A 14,485-nucleotide genomic window follows, 5' to 3' on the forward strand; every position below is an offset into this window, starting at 1 on the left:
CCTTGTTCCAGGGGTAGGCCGCCGCCGCTGCCGAGGAGGGCCCGAACCGCGTTCTCGGCCACGGCACCCAGGGGCCCATGAAGGAAATAGCAAGCGCTGGTCTGACGGCAGCGGCGGGAGCAATACGGCAATGCCGGGGAAATTCGGGAGGATCCAGGGCATTTTGGCCATTCGGGAACAGCAGTTCAGCAGGTAGCCGCCGGAACACACGGCTGGACCTCACGTGACACCGTACCAGTGCGCTGTGTGCATTTCTTGGAGTTGAGCCCTTGACGTGCTTTTGGGTGCCCTCACCGACACACACGTGCCCGAACGGGCTAACGAGTAGTAATGATCGCAGGTAATGGCCACAGGTGATGGCCACAGGTAATGGCCACAGCCACGCGCAGACGCGATGAAGCCCACAGCCACAGCCGGAAGGAGCTTGGTGCCGCTCCTAGGGTCCAACACACACGCTCACCCGCCGCGCCCAGCACTCAGCCATGCAAACATTGATACACACGTGCTCACGTGCAGACATGAAGCCCCCGTCCCGTCCCGCACATACCGGTACGGTACCCACCCAGTCATAAAGCAGGTGTCAGTACAAAATATCCCCCGCCGGTGCGGTGCACCAAATGCGCGCCTACGTGTCATGAATACCGGTACGCGCCCCCAATCACTCCGTGCCCCATGAACGGCTACCCCTCTCCTCGTCCGCCACCAGCGCGACCACGCACTCGCCAACCCCCGAGCACCGGCCTACGCCACCACGGCTGACCTCCAGTTGCCACCATAAGCTGCTCATCCAAAAGAATCGGCCACCACAATACCATATAGCCATCTTGCTAACATGCCAAGAACTCGCTCAACACTTGACCTTACCTTGAGCTTTGGTTCTAATCTTCTAGTAACTCCGCACCCCACCCTGTCACCATCACCGCCTCATCACAGCCTTGTCACCCTCACCGCCTCACCGCCTCACGGTCTCCACCTGCTCGCCGTGTATCCCCACCGCCCGCATGTCGGCGGGGATGGCCGCCAGGCTCGCCTCCCACCAGTCCAACAGGTCGGTGGTGGACTCGGAGCTGATCTCGTGCGCGCCTGGCGGCAGGGCAGTGTGTGGGGGGGGGCAGTGGCGGGGGCAGTGGCGGAAGGGCAGTGGCGGGGGCAGTGGCGGCAGGGCAGTGGCGGGGGGCAGCGGCAGTGGCGGCAGGGCAGGTGGCGGGGCAGAGGGGCAGCAAGGGGCGTCAGGGAACAGCAGCAGCAGGTCGGCCAGGGGTAGGGCAGCATGAGAAGGTACGGACAGAACAGGACAGGTCCGGGCAGTGGCGGCAGGCCGGGCAGTCCGCCACCCACTGCCAGCAATACCGCTGCCCCCACCCGCCCCTCATCCCAAGCCGCCCAATCCTCAGCCCCCACCCCCACCAGTTTGTCCTTGCAGCGCGACCGTTTCCTTACGGGATTGGTTCAGTGTTAACCCCACCCCCACCCCCACCCCCACCCCCACCCCCACCCCCGCCCCCACCCCCTCATCACTCACCGTACAGGTGGTTGAGCTCCTCCGCCAGGGGGCTCAGGTCGGGCTCCAGGCGCAGCTTGCCGCTGGTCACGCCCGGCACGTTGGCGCGCTGCAGGATCAGGCGCCTGCAGCAGCAGTGGCGGCGGCGGCGGAGGGAAGGACACACATGGGTGGGGGCTCGAGAGCGTCCCGGACAGGAGGAGGAGGTGAGAGCCACGCCGCCTCCGCGCTGTGTGGGCGGGTTCTGTCGGGTTCCGGGTCTCGGACTGCCGCCCCTCCTCCTACGGTACTGCCTCCCCCCCCTCACCAGTCTGGCGCCAGTCGGGGGTTGTGGCGCAGGAAGCCCTCCGCGTCCAGGTAGTCCGCGGCCCTGTGGTGTGGGGAGACACCCACACACACTGTCTTTGCGCAATGTTTTCCTTGTGCTAATTAACACACACACACACATCCACACATGCGTGCAGACCGTGTGGAGGCAGGCAGTGACAGGAGCACTGTCAATCCCAACCGCCCAGTCCGACCGCTCATACCAGCACTGACCACCCCCATGTCAACCCCACCACCACCCGATACCACACGCTCCGCTCCGCACCCACTTGAGTGCTTCGTAGATGGCCTTGCTGGTGGCCTCATCCACCTCAGGGGCACAGCGCTGGAGGACAGCGGCATGGGGGCGAGTTGGGGTGGGGCGGGCGTGTGAGCGCCTCGAGTGGAGTGGAGTGGAGTAGCTGGCCCGCCAACACCTGCGGATGGTGCATCCCTCACCTGCCCGCACCCGCGCACATGCTCTCTGTCTCCTCATCTCCCTCTCCCTCCCTCTCCCTCTCCCTCCGCCCTCCCTCCCTGTCCCTCTCCCTCCCTCCAGCTGCCCCACCTGCACCATGTACAGGGGCGTGAGGGGCTGCGGCGGGATCTGGATCTCCAAGTGCGGGATTTTCTGTTGGGCGCCACAGGGCAAGGGTCAGTCAGGTGGGGGGAGGGTCATGCCCGAGGATGGCTTGGCGGGCGAGGGCGCTGTTCAGGAAGGCTCGTGCCCACCCCCATCTCCCCTTCCTACACCCCAAGTTCAACCCTCCTCCTCCTCCTCCTCCTCCCTCTCCTCCCCACCCCTCCCTCCTCCTCCCCCTCCTCCTCCCTCCTCCCTCCTCCCTCCTGCTCACCAGCGCCTTCAGCTCCTGCAGGTTCATGCCCACCAGGGTGCCGATGTGGCCGTCCCGCGGCATGTGCACCAGCGCGGTGGGCGGCCAGTGGCTGACCACACTGTCCGTCTCGCGAGCGCTGCAGCGAGCAAGAGAGAGAGAGAGGCAGCGTGTGTGTGTATGTATGTAAGTGTTGCAGCGAGCACGAGGGAAGGGCATGCACAGCGGGCGGGCATGGTCGTATGCACGAGCCCAACGACGTGGGGAAGACAGAGTGGGGAGTGGTGAGTGGTGAGAGGGAGGGGAACTGCAGTGGTACGGGCTGCGCACGCGAGTGCAGACGGCCGCCTGGCGTCTGCCCCCGGGGCCAAGCAGCGCCTTCCTCGTCAACCTTACCCCCTTGCAAGTCCCGCCCCAAACTAAATGGACTACTCCTGCGCCATGGGAAAGGCGTTCTCCATGAACTGCTAACCCCCCCCCCGTCAGCACACGTCGCACCGCTCGTAGGCCTCAAAATGCTTGGGCGCTCCACCCATGATCTGCAGAGGAAGCGGCGGTGCAGGGGCGAGGGGCGGGGGTCGAACGCTGGGTCAATGGGTGCTGTGAGGCTGCGCGCGGTGCCCGGTGCCGGCATGGCCCCGAGCGTGCTCGGTACACACAAACACACATACACACACATACATACACATGTACACACATATACACACATACACACACACACACACGCAACAAGGCGCGGCACCGGGTCTCCCCGCCCCCTCGCCTCACCCTCCACTCCCCTTCCTCCTAGCCTCCCACCCCACCTACACACACACACCTGCGCCGCCACTCCGCTGAACACGCCCGGCATCACCGGCGGCAGGCCCAGCACGAAGCCGCCGCCGCTGGAGGCGCCGAACGCGAACAGCGGCGCCGCCTCCAGGCGCTCGCGAGCCAGCAGCGCCTTCAGGGCAGTCTCCACCTGAGGAGTGAGCGGGAGGAGGCGGAGGGATTGATGGCGTGACAGTTACGTGACACGTACGTGACAGGCAGGGAAGGCTCTAGGGGGAAAGGGTGTCTGGGGGAGCGGGCCGTGCCACGCCCTCACCACCCCGCCCGCCACAGGCTCCGTACCGTGCGTGTCGCGCACCTTCACCCGTCCCGCCGCCTCCCTCCCTTCCGCTGCGTCCCCACCCCGCCGCGCCACCCTGCCGCTCACCCTCCCCCAACTCCCTCCCCAGGTTTGGTTTGGGCTGGTATTTACAACCCCCTCCTCCGCCCCCCTCTCCCTCCTCCCTCCTCCCCCCTGTTGCCCCCTCCTTCCCCCTCCCCCTCCTCCCCCTCCTCCTCCACCCCGCCCCTCCTCACCCGGGTGAAGTCCGCCTGGTCGGATGCGGAGTTGAGGATCTCATCCCGAGAGCCCCACATGTTCTGCCAGCACCTGCAGGAGCGAAAGCAGCAGGGGAGCAGCAGCGTAGGAGTAGGAGCATGGGGGAAACATGGGGGGAGCGTGTCCGTGTGCAGGAGCAGGCACATGCGGGCCTGCAATGTGCAAGAGCGCGCCGGCCTCCTCCCGCCCCGCTCACGCCCCATGCAGGTCGGACTACCCATTCTCCGCTCCTCCACCTCCTCCTCCTCCTCGTCCTCCTCCTCCGCCGTCACTCCTCCGGCCTCCTACCCCCCACCCTTACCCCTACCCCTATCACTCACCGCCCCTGACCCTGCAACCCCACCCGACCCCACCCCACCCCACCCACCTGGACATGCGGCGGTCATAGCTGGAGATGGCCACTGCCGCGTAGCCCCGTGTGAGCACGTGCAGCGTGATGTTCATCTCCTCGGGCAGGCCTGTTGTGTCGCGTGTGCGTGCGTGCGCGTTCGAAACCTTACAAGGGGCAAGGTCAAGATGTGCATTGCGGCCTTGCGGGCGCCCTGCCCAAACCCCCACACCCACCCCCACACCCAACGCCCACACGCACTCTCTTGCGCTCCCGCACCTGTGCAATGCAGGCAGGCGGACGGCTCTGCCGCCACCTACACGCACACGCCCCTGCCACCCACCCCCACGCCCACACCCACTCGCTTGCGCCCCCCCCCTCTCCCGCACCTGTGCACTGCGGGCAGCCCGCGCTCTTGGGCCAGAAGTCCACGGCGCCGTGGCTGCAGCCGTGCGCCAGGAACACCACCCCCTTGGCCGCCGCCGCGCCCGCAGCCGGCAGCTGCCACACCACCTCCACGTCCTTAAGGGTCTGCGTGTTGAAGAGAGCACACGTGGGAGTGTGAGGGAGAATGTGTGTTTCGAATGTAACTAGGTGCGTGGTCACGAGGACGGGTGTGCGCGTGCGCTGATGCAGGGCTGCGTACGCGACTTGCGGGGCTGCGGCGTTAGTCCTAGAGGCCCAGTCTGCCTAGCCATTACAAATGCACAGTCCACGAGGCCAGGCCGCAACTGACGCAAGCGATGGTGGTGGTGCACCTCGCTTGCGTCAGGTTCGGCCTGGACTGTGTGCAACCGGGTCAGAGGACGACAGCTGTAAGGGGGGTTGCTACTGCGCTGCACCGGATAGCACCAGTCCCCACGCCGTTCACCCGCATTAATACTGTACACACCTCGTATTTTCCCTTAGATAGCAGGTCCATTGATTTAGAGAGTTCAGAGGCAGGCGAATCCCCGCCCGCTGCTTTGCTGTTCGGGCGCGGCGTCCATTTCACGCTAGCCGGTACTTTTAAGGCAGCGTCAGTGGTTGCTGTGCTCCCCACGACCTCCCATGCTGCAAAGGCCAGCAGAGACGCGACGAGCGCGCCAGTCGCCAAACGCATGGTAAGCTGCCAACGCGCTTCGGATAATTTGCTTCTTCTGTGCCGGATTGGTTCTATTGCTCGCATACAACTCCAGTGTGCGCTTGGATCAGTCTGACAAGCTACCGAGCAACGGGCGAAGAAGGAAGTGTGTCACAGTATGTTGCGCAAGCCTAGCATATGTCTGTCAAAGCAGCTTGTCAGTGTTGATATGTCAGTAGAATATTATACATGGATGTGCACAACCCCGCTGGGCGCTGGCTGTGTTTCGTCGCCAATGTCACTTGGATCCCGCGTGGCGCGCAAACGTGCGCTTGCCCCTCCTAGCCCCCCTCCTAGCCCCCTCCTAGCCCCCTCCTAGCCCCCTCCTGGCCGCCTCCTCTGCCCCCCCCTCATTTTCTGTCCTTCGAACCTGCTGCATCTGAAGAAATTAACCCCAGTGCCTTGCTTGCCCTCCCTTGATCACACCTAGACATTATGTGCTGCTCGCCTGCCACCCTCCCCTGAGTGCCACTGACAGCGCAGGCAAGCGTCCCCCGCCTAGACACACGCCTGTATACTCCATGTAGCTCAACCTCTGCACTGCAAGGTGCTCACTTCTGGAAACGCAGCGGGAGCCTGGATGACCGGACCGTGGCGGAACCCTTGCATGCGGCGCTGGCACCCTGGAGGTTTCCCGCGCTCTCGCAAGTTGTCTACCTGGTCTGCGACTCCTTACAGTAGTCTCCAGGTCTCCTTGTCTTAACACAACCATGGCATAATTTACATCTTACGGCGCACGAAGTAACAAGCGAGCGCGAAGCCATGCATTTTTTAGAGACGATTAGGGGCTTCCTCTCGCCTGTGTTTAGCCGGATCCCGCTCAGTGGCAAGAAGAGGACACGTGATGAGGACGAAGCTGCGGACATGCCGCGACCGGAGACCAAAAAGGCCCAGCCGAGCAATGCCCACTTGACTGAGCTGGCGACGTTGCCAGCGCCTCAACCTGAGATACCCGTCGTAGCGAACGAGACGGATGCAGCAATGAGCGTCACTGAGTTTGTCGCAGCGGGCTCCTCCGGGTCCGGAACCGCGCCCGCGTTTGGGATGCGCGCGATAGTTCAGGAGAGCTGGCCGCTCGACAAGCCGCGACTGGAGCCACATAGACGCAGCGCTCTGCTGCAGGTGCAGGGGCCGGGCGCGCAGCCCAGCCCCTTTGCGCCTATGCAGCCTGCCAGCATGCTCGATCGCGCCACGCACTTGGGCGCCAGCTCGCAGACTGGGCTGCAACAGCCGGCGCTGCCTCCACGAGCGCAGGCGTTGGGCTTGGCGCGGCCGCAGGCGGGGGCCTCAGGCCCGCATGCGGCGCCTGCGGTGCCCGGCCCGCGACCTGCACCCGCACCCCTTCCGCCCGGCCTCGTTAGCACCCCCGGCGGCAGCAGCACCCCCGCCCTAACCCCCGGCTTGGGCCGGGGCTGGGTTGGCCCCGGGGACACGCCCGGGGGGCCGCAGCCCCAGCGCCTGGCGTTTGACACGCCCAGCGCTACCACGCAGCGCCTGAACAGCCTGACCCTCGCCAGCCCCGGCCCCAGCCCCAGCTCCGCTGCTGCGGGTGGGGTCGCTGGGGCCGCCATCATTACTCGCACACCCACAGGAAGCGCAGCAGCGCCGCTGTACACGCCAGGCCTCCGGCCGCTGCCGGCAGGCTCGGCGTTTGAGGCCGCGGCAGCGGCCGCTGCTGCGGCGGGCCCGGCAGGGCCCGGCGCTCATCGCCAGCAGCAGCACCAGCCGCCACTGCCTCCCCCCACTGAGTGGCGGCGGAGCCCGGGGCCTGCAGGGCTGGGTCCCAGGCCGCCGCTTCCCATCGGAGGCCGCTCCCCGGCGCCCTCCCTGTCACCCGCAGCCGCCGCCGCAGCAGCGGCGCCGCAGCCCTACCCCACCACGCACCAGGCGCTGGCTCTGATGACGGCGGCCCAGGCGATGCAGCAGGCGGTGTCGTTGATGGCGGCACAGGGCGGCTTCGCGGGGCTGGCTAGCGGCGAGCACGCCCGGCAGGTGCGCTCGCGGGGTTGGCGAAAGGAGGGGAGTAGGAGGATGAGGCATTTTTCCGGAGGCAAAGTCGTGCACGGTCGACGGTCTAGCACCGCGCTTTCCAGGGCTGTTGAGGTGTCTCTCCTTTATGGCGCTACTTGGTCTTCCGGCTTGTGTGTCCTCCTGTGAACTGCCGCAGCTGGCGCTGATGGCCGGCACGCCGCTGCCTCAGGTGCCGTTCGCCCGCACCCTGGCGGCGGTGGGCGCCGAGCTGGCCGCACCCGGAGGCGACCTGGCCCTGGGCGGCGCCGTGGCCCGCTACCTGGAGCAGCGCCGCCAGCAGCAGCAGCAGCAGCAGCAGCAGCGGGTGGCGGCAGCGGCGGCGGGGCCGAATGCTGCGGCGGCGCCGGCGGCAGTGGTGCGCGAGGACGGCGGCTTCATCGGCGAGGTGCGAATATGCGTGCGTGTGTACGCGTGTGTGTTCTAACGAAACCACAGGGGGAAGGGTTGTGTGCCTGCGAAATCATCACACGTGCGCACGTGGCGGGTTGCCAAGGCCTGACAGCGGCGCTGTGGCTGTGAAACACAAGCTTGGGAAGGTGGCAGGTCGACCTGACTGGCTCGGCACGCAGCTTCCTCCGCCCCTGGTCGCGCTCTGGCTTCAATGCCAGCGCCTTGGCTCTGCCACCACCCCCGAACTCCCATGCCGTGCGGTGCGCAGGACGATGACGAGCCCGCCGCCGCCAGTCGGGCGGAGGTGGACTCCCTCACGGCCAGGCTGCGCCAGGCAGCGCGCCGCAGCTCGGCGCTGGTGCACGGCCCCGGCGGCGACGGCGGCGCCGCGGCCGCGGCGGCGGCGGAGCGGGTGCGGCTGTCGCGCGCGGTGGAGTCGGGCGGCGCCGAGGCGCTGCAGATGATCGGGCTCAAGGTGGGGTTGCCGGGCGCGTGGCGGTGTGCACATCGGCGGCCGTGTTGGACAAAGGCGGGGATTGTGTGTCAGAAAACACGCGAACTGGAAAACGGGGGGGTGGCGCGGCCTTGCGTATGAGGGCGCGACAGCGGCGCGCCCGTTCCGCCGGCCCGGACGGCCCGTGCGCGCGCGCTTTCGGCCCATGTCCCCACCTGTGTGGCCCTCATTACTACGCCCTCATCACTACGCTCTCTCGCTCCGACGCCTTTGCACACGCCGCGCAGCTGGACGCTCACGCCCAGGTGGTATCGCGGCTGCGGCAGTCGGCGGCGGCGGACACACAGCGCAAGGTGGCGCACATCAAGGTGCGTGCCCTGTGGGTGGGCTGGAGGCGAGGGGAGGGAGAGGGGGGGTTGTAGATATCAGTCCAAACTGCACAAAGAGGGGGGTTGTAGATATCAGCCCAATCTGCAAAAAACCCATTGCAGAATAGCAGGAATGGGCAGAGGTGTGTTACGGCGGGCGGAGCGCGGGGCGGAGCGCAGCGCCGCACGGGCTGTACCGTGTGTTGGTCTGGCTTGCCTGGCGCAGCCTCAGAGGGCGGTCGTCCCGGGGCATGCTGCATGGCGGCGAAGGCGCGGGTGAGCGAGGGGGAGAGGCCACGGTTCGGGTTTTGGGATGCAGGGAATGCCGCGTGAGTTGTACTGAGGGCGGGTGTGTCGTGCCGCAGGCCGTGGACGAGGCCCGGCGCCGCGAGCAGCAGCAGCAGCGGCTGGATGCAGCGGCAGCGGCGGCACAGCAGCAGCAGGCGGCGGCGGCAGCGGCGGCGCCCGCGCCCGCCAAGGCGGCGCAGGCGGCGGCGCCGCCACCCCGGAAGCGAGTGCCTGCGGCCCGGCCGCCGCCGCCTGCTGCGGATGACGATGTGTTGGATTTGATCAGCAGCTCGGAGGAGGAGGAGGAAGCGGAGGTGGAGGAGGAGGAAGAGGTGGGTGGGCGGGGGTCGGCTCGGCTTGGGTGGGAGAAAGGTGCCAGCAGGCAAAGGAGGAGCGGTATCAGGGCTGTGGGCGGTAGTGCGAGGCGACGATTGGGGTAGGTGAGCTGCGTCGTTGCAGTCCTTATGTCCTCACCCCACGTGCGCTGGACGCACACCTGCGCTGACTCCCACACCGACCGCTGCACCTGCACCCATACAGGGCGAGGGGGAGGAGGAGGAAGGGGAGGAGGAGGAGGAAGAGGAGGAGGAGGAGGAGGAAGTGGAGGAGGTCAACCTGACGCGGCCTGTGACGACGGCTGAGATGGACACGTGGCGGCTGGTGATGGACAAGGAAGCAGACCCCAAGCAGGTGCGGGCTGCTGGTGCCGGGGGCCAGGGGGCAGGGGGTGGGGATGTAAAGCCCGAACTAAACCAAACCAAGTTGGGGGTGGGTGGGCGGGAGAAGGCCACACCTGCCACCCCGTATTGGTTCCGTTCCAACACTTGCCGCCGCCACCTCTGCCGCCCTTATCTCCTTCCGCCGGCCCCTGCCCCTCCAGGCCTCCACCCATGCCTGGACCAACCCCCTTTCGCGACGTCGCACTTAACATTTGACGTAATCGCTCCGTTCTCCATGAACAGCTACCCTCCCCTGCCTACCCCGCCCTGCCCCCCCCCTTTGTACCTGGCTACGACTTCACTGCGTAATCTTAATGCGTGTAACCCCCCACCCCCACCCCCACCCCACCCCCACACACACGCCCTGTCCCCTCCCTGCCAGACGCTGCTGGCCTACGCGCCCAACCCCGCCACCGACATCAAGCTGACGCGCGACAAGCTGCGCTGCCTGGCCGCCGCCACCTGGCTCAACGACGAGGTCATCAACCTCTACATGCTGCTGCTGCAGGTGCGGGCGGCGGCAGGGGGGAGCGGGAGCGGGAGGAGGGGGAAGGAAGAGAGGGAGAGGGAGAGGGAGGAAGAGGGAGAGGGGGGGGGTGTAAATACCAGCCCAAACTAAACTAAACCCAACAAGAACGAGCGGAGTGCAGGGGGTGCAGGGGTGACGCGTTGGGCATGGTTGGGTGAGTTGGCAGAGGCTGTTGACTGCGCCCGGGCCTTTGCGCCCGGATGACTTCCTCGCGCAAAGATCCTGCCATTGAGGTCATGAGGTCTTGACTCGCGCCTCCCCACGCCACGCACTGAATACCATATGACTCGCGCCTCCCCACGCCACGGACTGCACTCCACACAGGAGCGCGACACGCGGCTGCGGCAGCTGGGCGGCGGCGGCGGCGGCGGCGCGGCCAACGGGGCGGCAGGAGGAGGCGGCGGCGGCGGCGGCGGGTACCCGCGCTGTCACTTCTTCAACAGCTTCTTCTACAACAAACTGTTCCAGGTGCGTGGGCTGGCCGTAAAGCGGTGTTAGGGAAACGAATGCGTGTGCTTGCGAGGTATGTGTGTGGTTGCATACATGTGTTTGCATACATGTTTGGGGACATGTTGGACAAGGCAAGGCTGCTGCGCGTGTCAATCAGCTGGGAGCAGACAGCTTATGTGTGGTTCCGTTTGGTTGCACATCGCACGTCATATGCGCTCAGTGACATTATCCTGTCCGACACATCCGAAATCACCCACCTGGTGCCGAGCCATACATGTCCACTTGTTCTGTTGTCCAGATCAACGCACACGCTCCTCCCTACTACCGTCGCGTGCCACTCCGTCGTCAAGCATTGACCACGCTCTCCTCCTCGCACTGCTGCACGGGGTTCCGTCTAGTTTGGGCTGGTATCTACAACCCCCACCACCACCACCACCACCACCACCACCACACACACACACACACACACACACAATCTCTCTCTCCTCCCACACGCCCTCAGGACGAGAACAAGTACAACTACGCCAACGTGCGGCGCTGGACCATGCCCGCCCGCCTGCGGAACGGCATGCAGGCAAGCGGGGCCCCGGGGGTTGGGGGGCCGGTGGTGGTGGTGGGGGGCTGGTAGCTGGTGGCTGATGGGTGGGGGGGGCTGTAAATACCAGCCCAAACCAAACCAAAACCAACGAAAACGAGTGGAGCACAGGCAGAGGCGTTAGTTGCAAGCGATAATGCTTATGGGATGTGGGCCGAGGCGTCGTGGAGCAGCAGGGCGAGCGGCGCCGGCGATAAATGTCGCCGCCCGGGCTCGGAGGCGCGCACAACAGCACAAGACAGGCACGCGGACGCGACAAGCAAAGCCCACGACTTACCTGGCGACCAGGAAAGCAGCCCCGACGCCAGGCAGGGAGCGTCGGGCCAGGAGTGCGACATGTGGGAAAGGGGAAAGGCAAAAATCGGAAGGGCAGGGCACAGTGAAAGTGAAAGGGCCGAGGCGCGTCGGGGGGCTGCCAGTGTGACGCCACGTCTCATGTGGCACGTGCGCACATGATCCGCATGCACATGCACAGCCTTGACCTGGCGTGCCCGCCTCGTGACGCCCCAACGCCCCCCTGCATTCGGTCCCCGTCCTCCTGACTCCGCTCCTCCCAGCCTCCCTCTCTCAGGACCCCCTGTCTTTGGGATTAGTATAAGCTGCCCCTCCCTCCGCTCCCCCCCCCCTCCCCCATGCTGCAACAACCTGTTCGCCATCATCTTGTCTTCAAATCATGCATGGACCCCCACAACCCACCGCCCCCCCCTATGCTACTGTACCTGGCTACGCCTTCACTTCTTCAATAACCATAAATGTAACCCCACCCCACCCGCCCCATCCACCGCCCCAACACACACCCCACCTCACCCGCCGCCCCACACACCCCCGCCCCCACCGCCCCCACCGCTCCCACCGCCTCCCCCGCCCCACAGGCCACGCCCGACCAGTCGGTGCTGCTGCTGGACCGCGTGCTGCTGCCCGTGCACCAGGGCATCCACTGGTGCTGCGCCGAGGTGGACATGGCGGCGCGCGCCGTGAGGTACTACGACTCACTCAAGGTGGGGGCGGGGGGGCGGGGGGCGGGGAGATTAATGGGGGAGGGGGAGGGGGGGAAGGGGAGGTGGAGGGGGATTGCAAGGTGCAAACATTGGAACAGGATTGGAACAGGATACAAGCAGGGGATTTAGGGAGAGGGGGAGGGGGAGAGGCGGGGATGGGAGGGGAGGGGAGGGGAGTAGAGAGGAGTGGTGGTTGGGGTACGACGACTCGCTCAAGGGGGCGGGGCGATGGAAAGTGGGACCAGGTCTAAACCAAGTGGTGTGGTAGGGCGTGATGAGCAGCAGGTGCAGTCGCTCAAGGGGCGGGAGGAGGCAGGGGAGGGGGAAGAGGAGAAGACTGGAGTGGGGGTTGGGGATTCAGCTTGTCCCTGAGTCCCTTCCTCGCCCACGACCTGGCTGCATTCGATTCTTCGCCGCTATCTTTACCGTTTCAAACATGGTTGTGGCTTGTGCGTGTTGTTGCGTGTGTGTGTGTGTGTGTGTGTGTGTGTGTGTGTGTGTGTGTGTGTGTGTGTGTGTGTGTGTGTGTGTGTGTGTGTGTGTGTGTGTGTGTGTGTGTGTGTGTTCGCTCCCCCAGGGCGAGGACCGGCAGTGTGTGCAGCACCTGTTGCAATGGGTGGCGGACGAGAGCCAGGACAAACTCAAGACCAGGTCCGTGTGGGGGCGTGGTTGTGGGTGGGTGTGGGTGCGGGTGGATGGGTGGGTGCGTGTGGATGTGGGTGTGGGTGTGTACGGGTGAGGTGTATGTGTATGCGCGGCATCAGGGCTGGGCGACTCTGAGAAGGGAGCGGAGGAGGCACGGCCGGGTGACGCCTCCACGACGGCGGGGCTGGTGCGCGCCATGGGGTGCGGCGCACGATGTTCATATACACACACACCGTCCTACGCGTAATGTTTTCCTTGTGCTCTTGAACACACACACACACACACACACACACACGGGCGCTGCAGGTGGGACACCAGCAAGTGGACTGTGGAGTTCCCCAAGAACATCCCCACACAGGTGCGGCATATGCGCGGCGTGGCGGGCGGAGGGCATGATCCGCGGCACGGTCGAACCACGGCACACGTTAACATTCAGACCTGTCCCCGTCTCCCCATACAACGCTCATGTGATCATGCGATCAACGTGCTCATGATCAACCTCCATCGCACTCCACCACAACCACCACCACCACCACCACCACCCCTGCTGTACCGGTACCAACGTGCCTGGCCACAACTCCGCTTCTTCGTACTGAGTCATGATTGTAACTCCCCCATCCCCATGCCCTCCCACTCCCACCACCACCCCACCGCCTCCCCGCCCTGCAGCGCAACGGCTGCGACTGCGGCGTGTTTGCGCTCATGTTCGCGGACCGCCGCGGCGCCGGCCTGGCGCACTGGGACTTCGACCAGCCGCACATGGAGCTGCTGCGCCGCCGCGTGCTGCAGCGCCTGATGCGCATGCGCGTGGACCTGTACTGAGCGGGCCTTGCAGGAGGAGGAGGACTGGAGGATTGGAGGAGGAGGAGGAGGAGTGGAGGTTTGGAGGAGGAGGGAGTGATGCTTGGGTGTGTGCGCGGGGGCTGGGTGGAGGCTGGGTGGAGGCGGAGGAGCTGCAGACGGATGACTCGGGCTAGGTCCGGCACAGGCGCATCTGCAGCATGTGGGCTTAGGAGGAGGAGCTGGCTGTGCGGAGCAGGGCGTGCGATGGGACAGTGTTAAGGCAGGTTGTGCGGAGCAGGGCTGCATTCCGGCATCAGGCGGCTGGGGAGCAGCTGGAGGCTGTGGCTGTGGGGTGGGGGCCGTAGGCGACTGCGGCTGGCGAAGGGTGGAAACGGCGCGAGCAGTTGTCGGCCTTGTTGGGACGTGAGCCACGGAGCGCGGGTTCAGCTCGTGCGCGGGTTTGTCAGACGTGAAGCGCGTGTGGAGCTAGTGGCGATGAGGTGCGGTGTGGGATGGACAAAGCGCGGCAGTAACGTGGTGTAGTGTATCAGTCGTGACCGCCGGACCGGATGGAACGTGCAGACCTGGGCCTCTGTGTTGCAACACGGACAGAACCGCCTGTCCCACTTCCAAACCGCCTGCCATCAACGAGCCCAGAATCACCGTGTGTGGCCGGTCCGCTGGAGCGTCAGACAGGCAGACACCACAGCAACCCGCGACGGGGGGCGGGCAGTCTCCAGCATGCGGGCGACGTATCATACGATCGTCGGTGCCT

The 14,485-nt window shown here is 65.8% G+C and overlaps 2 protein-coding genes across 3 annotated transcripts; one reads left to right on the forward strand and one right to left on the reverse strand.

The window, feature by feature from the left end:
• Positions 1–165: 165 nt before the first annotated feature.
• Positions 166–5,605, reverse strand: CHLRE_16g692650v5 (uncharacterized protein). The gene is made up of 12 exons (XM_001699247.2): positions 5,230–5,605; positions 4,727–4,868; positions 4,377–4,467; positions 3,988–4,060; positions 3,458–3,601; positions 3,139–3,179; positions 2,662–2,779; positions 2,376–2,438; positions 2,098–2,153; positions 1,809–1,871; positions 1,523–1,626; positions 166–1,083 (listed from the first exon to the last, which is right to left on the reverse strand). Exons 1-12 carry the CDS (start codon positions 5,257–5,259, stop codon positions 953–955), a joined length of 1,056 nt encoding a protein of 351 aa, XP_001699299.2. The 5' UTR covers positions 5,260–5,605; the 3' UTR covers positions 166–952.
• A 526-nt stretch (positions 5,606–6,131) lies between these two features.
• Positions 6,132–14,343, forward strand: CHLRE_16g692600v5 (uncharacterized protein). Of its 2 annotated transcripts, none has more exons than XM_043071746.1 (13): positions 6,132–7,452; positions 7,628–7,876; positions 8,150–8,356; positions 8,623–8,703; positions 9,069–9,323; positions 9,532–9,681; positions 10,093–10,218; positions 10,564–10,707; positions 11,192–11,263; positions 12,157–12,282; positions 12,860–12,933; positions 13,234–13,285; positions 13,597–14,343. In XM_043071746.1, the coding sequence occupies exons 1-13, from the start codon at positions 6,442–6,444 to the stop codon at positions 13,747–13,749; spliced, it is 2,700 nt and encodes an 899-aa protein (XP_042915330.1). In that variant the 5' UTR covers positions 6,132–6,441; the 3' UTR covers positions 13,750–14,343. The 2 variants fall into 2 exon arrangements, with proteins under 2 accessions (XP_042915330.1, XP_042915331.1); XM_043071747.1 differs by having other exon boundaries at positions 7,661–7,876.
• Positions 14,344–14,485: the final 142 nt, after the last annotated feature.

The sequence above is a fragment of the Chlamydomonas reinhardtii genome, chromosome 16, assembly GCF_000002595.2.
Source record: "Chlamydomonas reinhardtii strain CC-503 cw92 mt+ chromosome 16, whole genome shotgun sequence".
Taxonomy (NCBI): domain Eukaryota; kingdom Viridiplantae; phylum Chlorophyta; class Chlorophyceae; order Chlamydomonadales; family Chlamydomonadaceae; genus Chlamydomonas; species Chlamydomonas reinhardtii.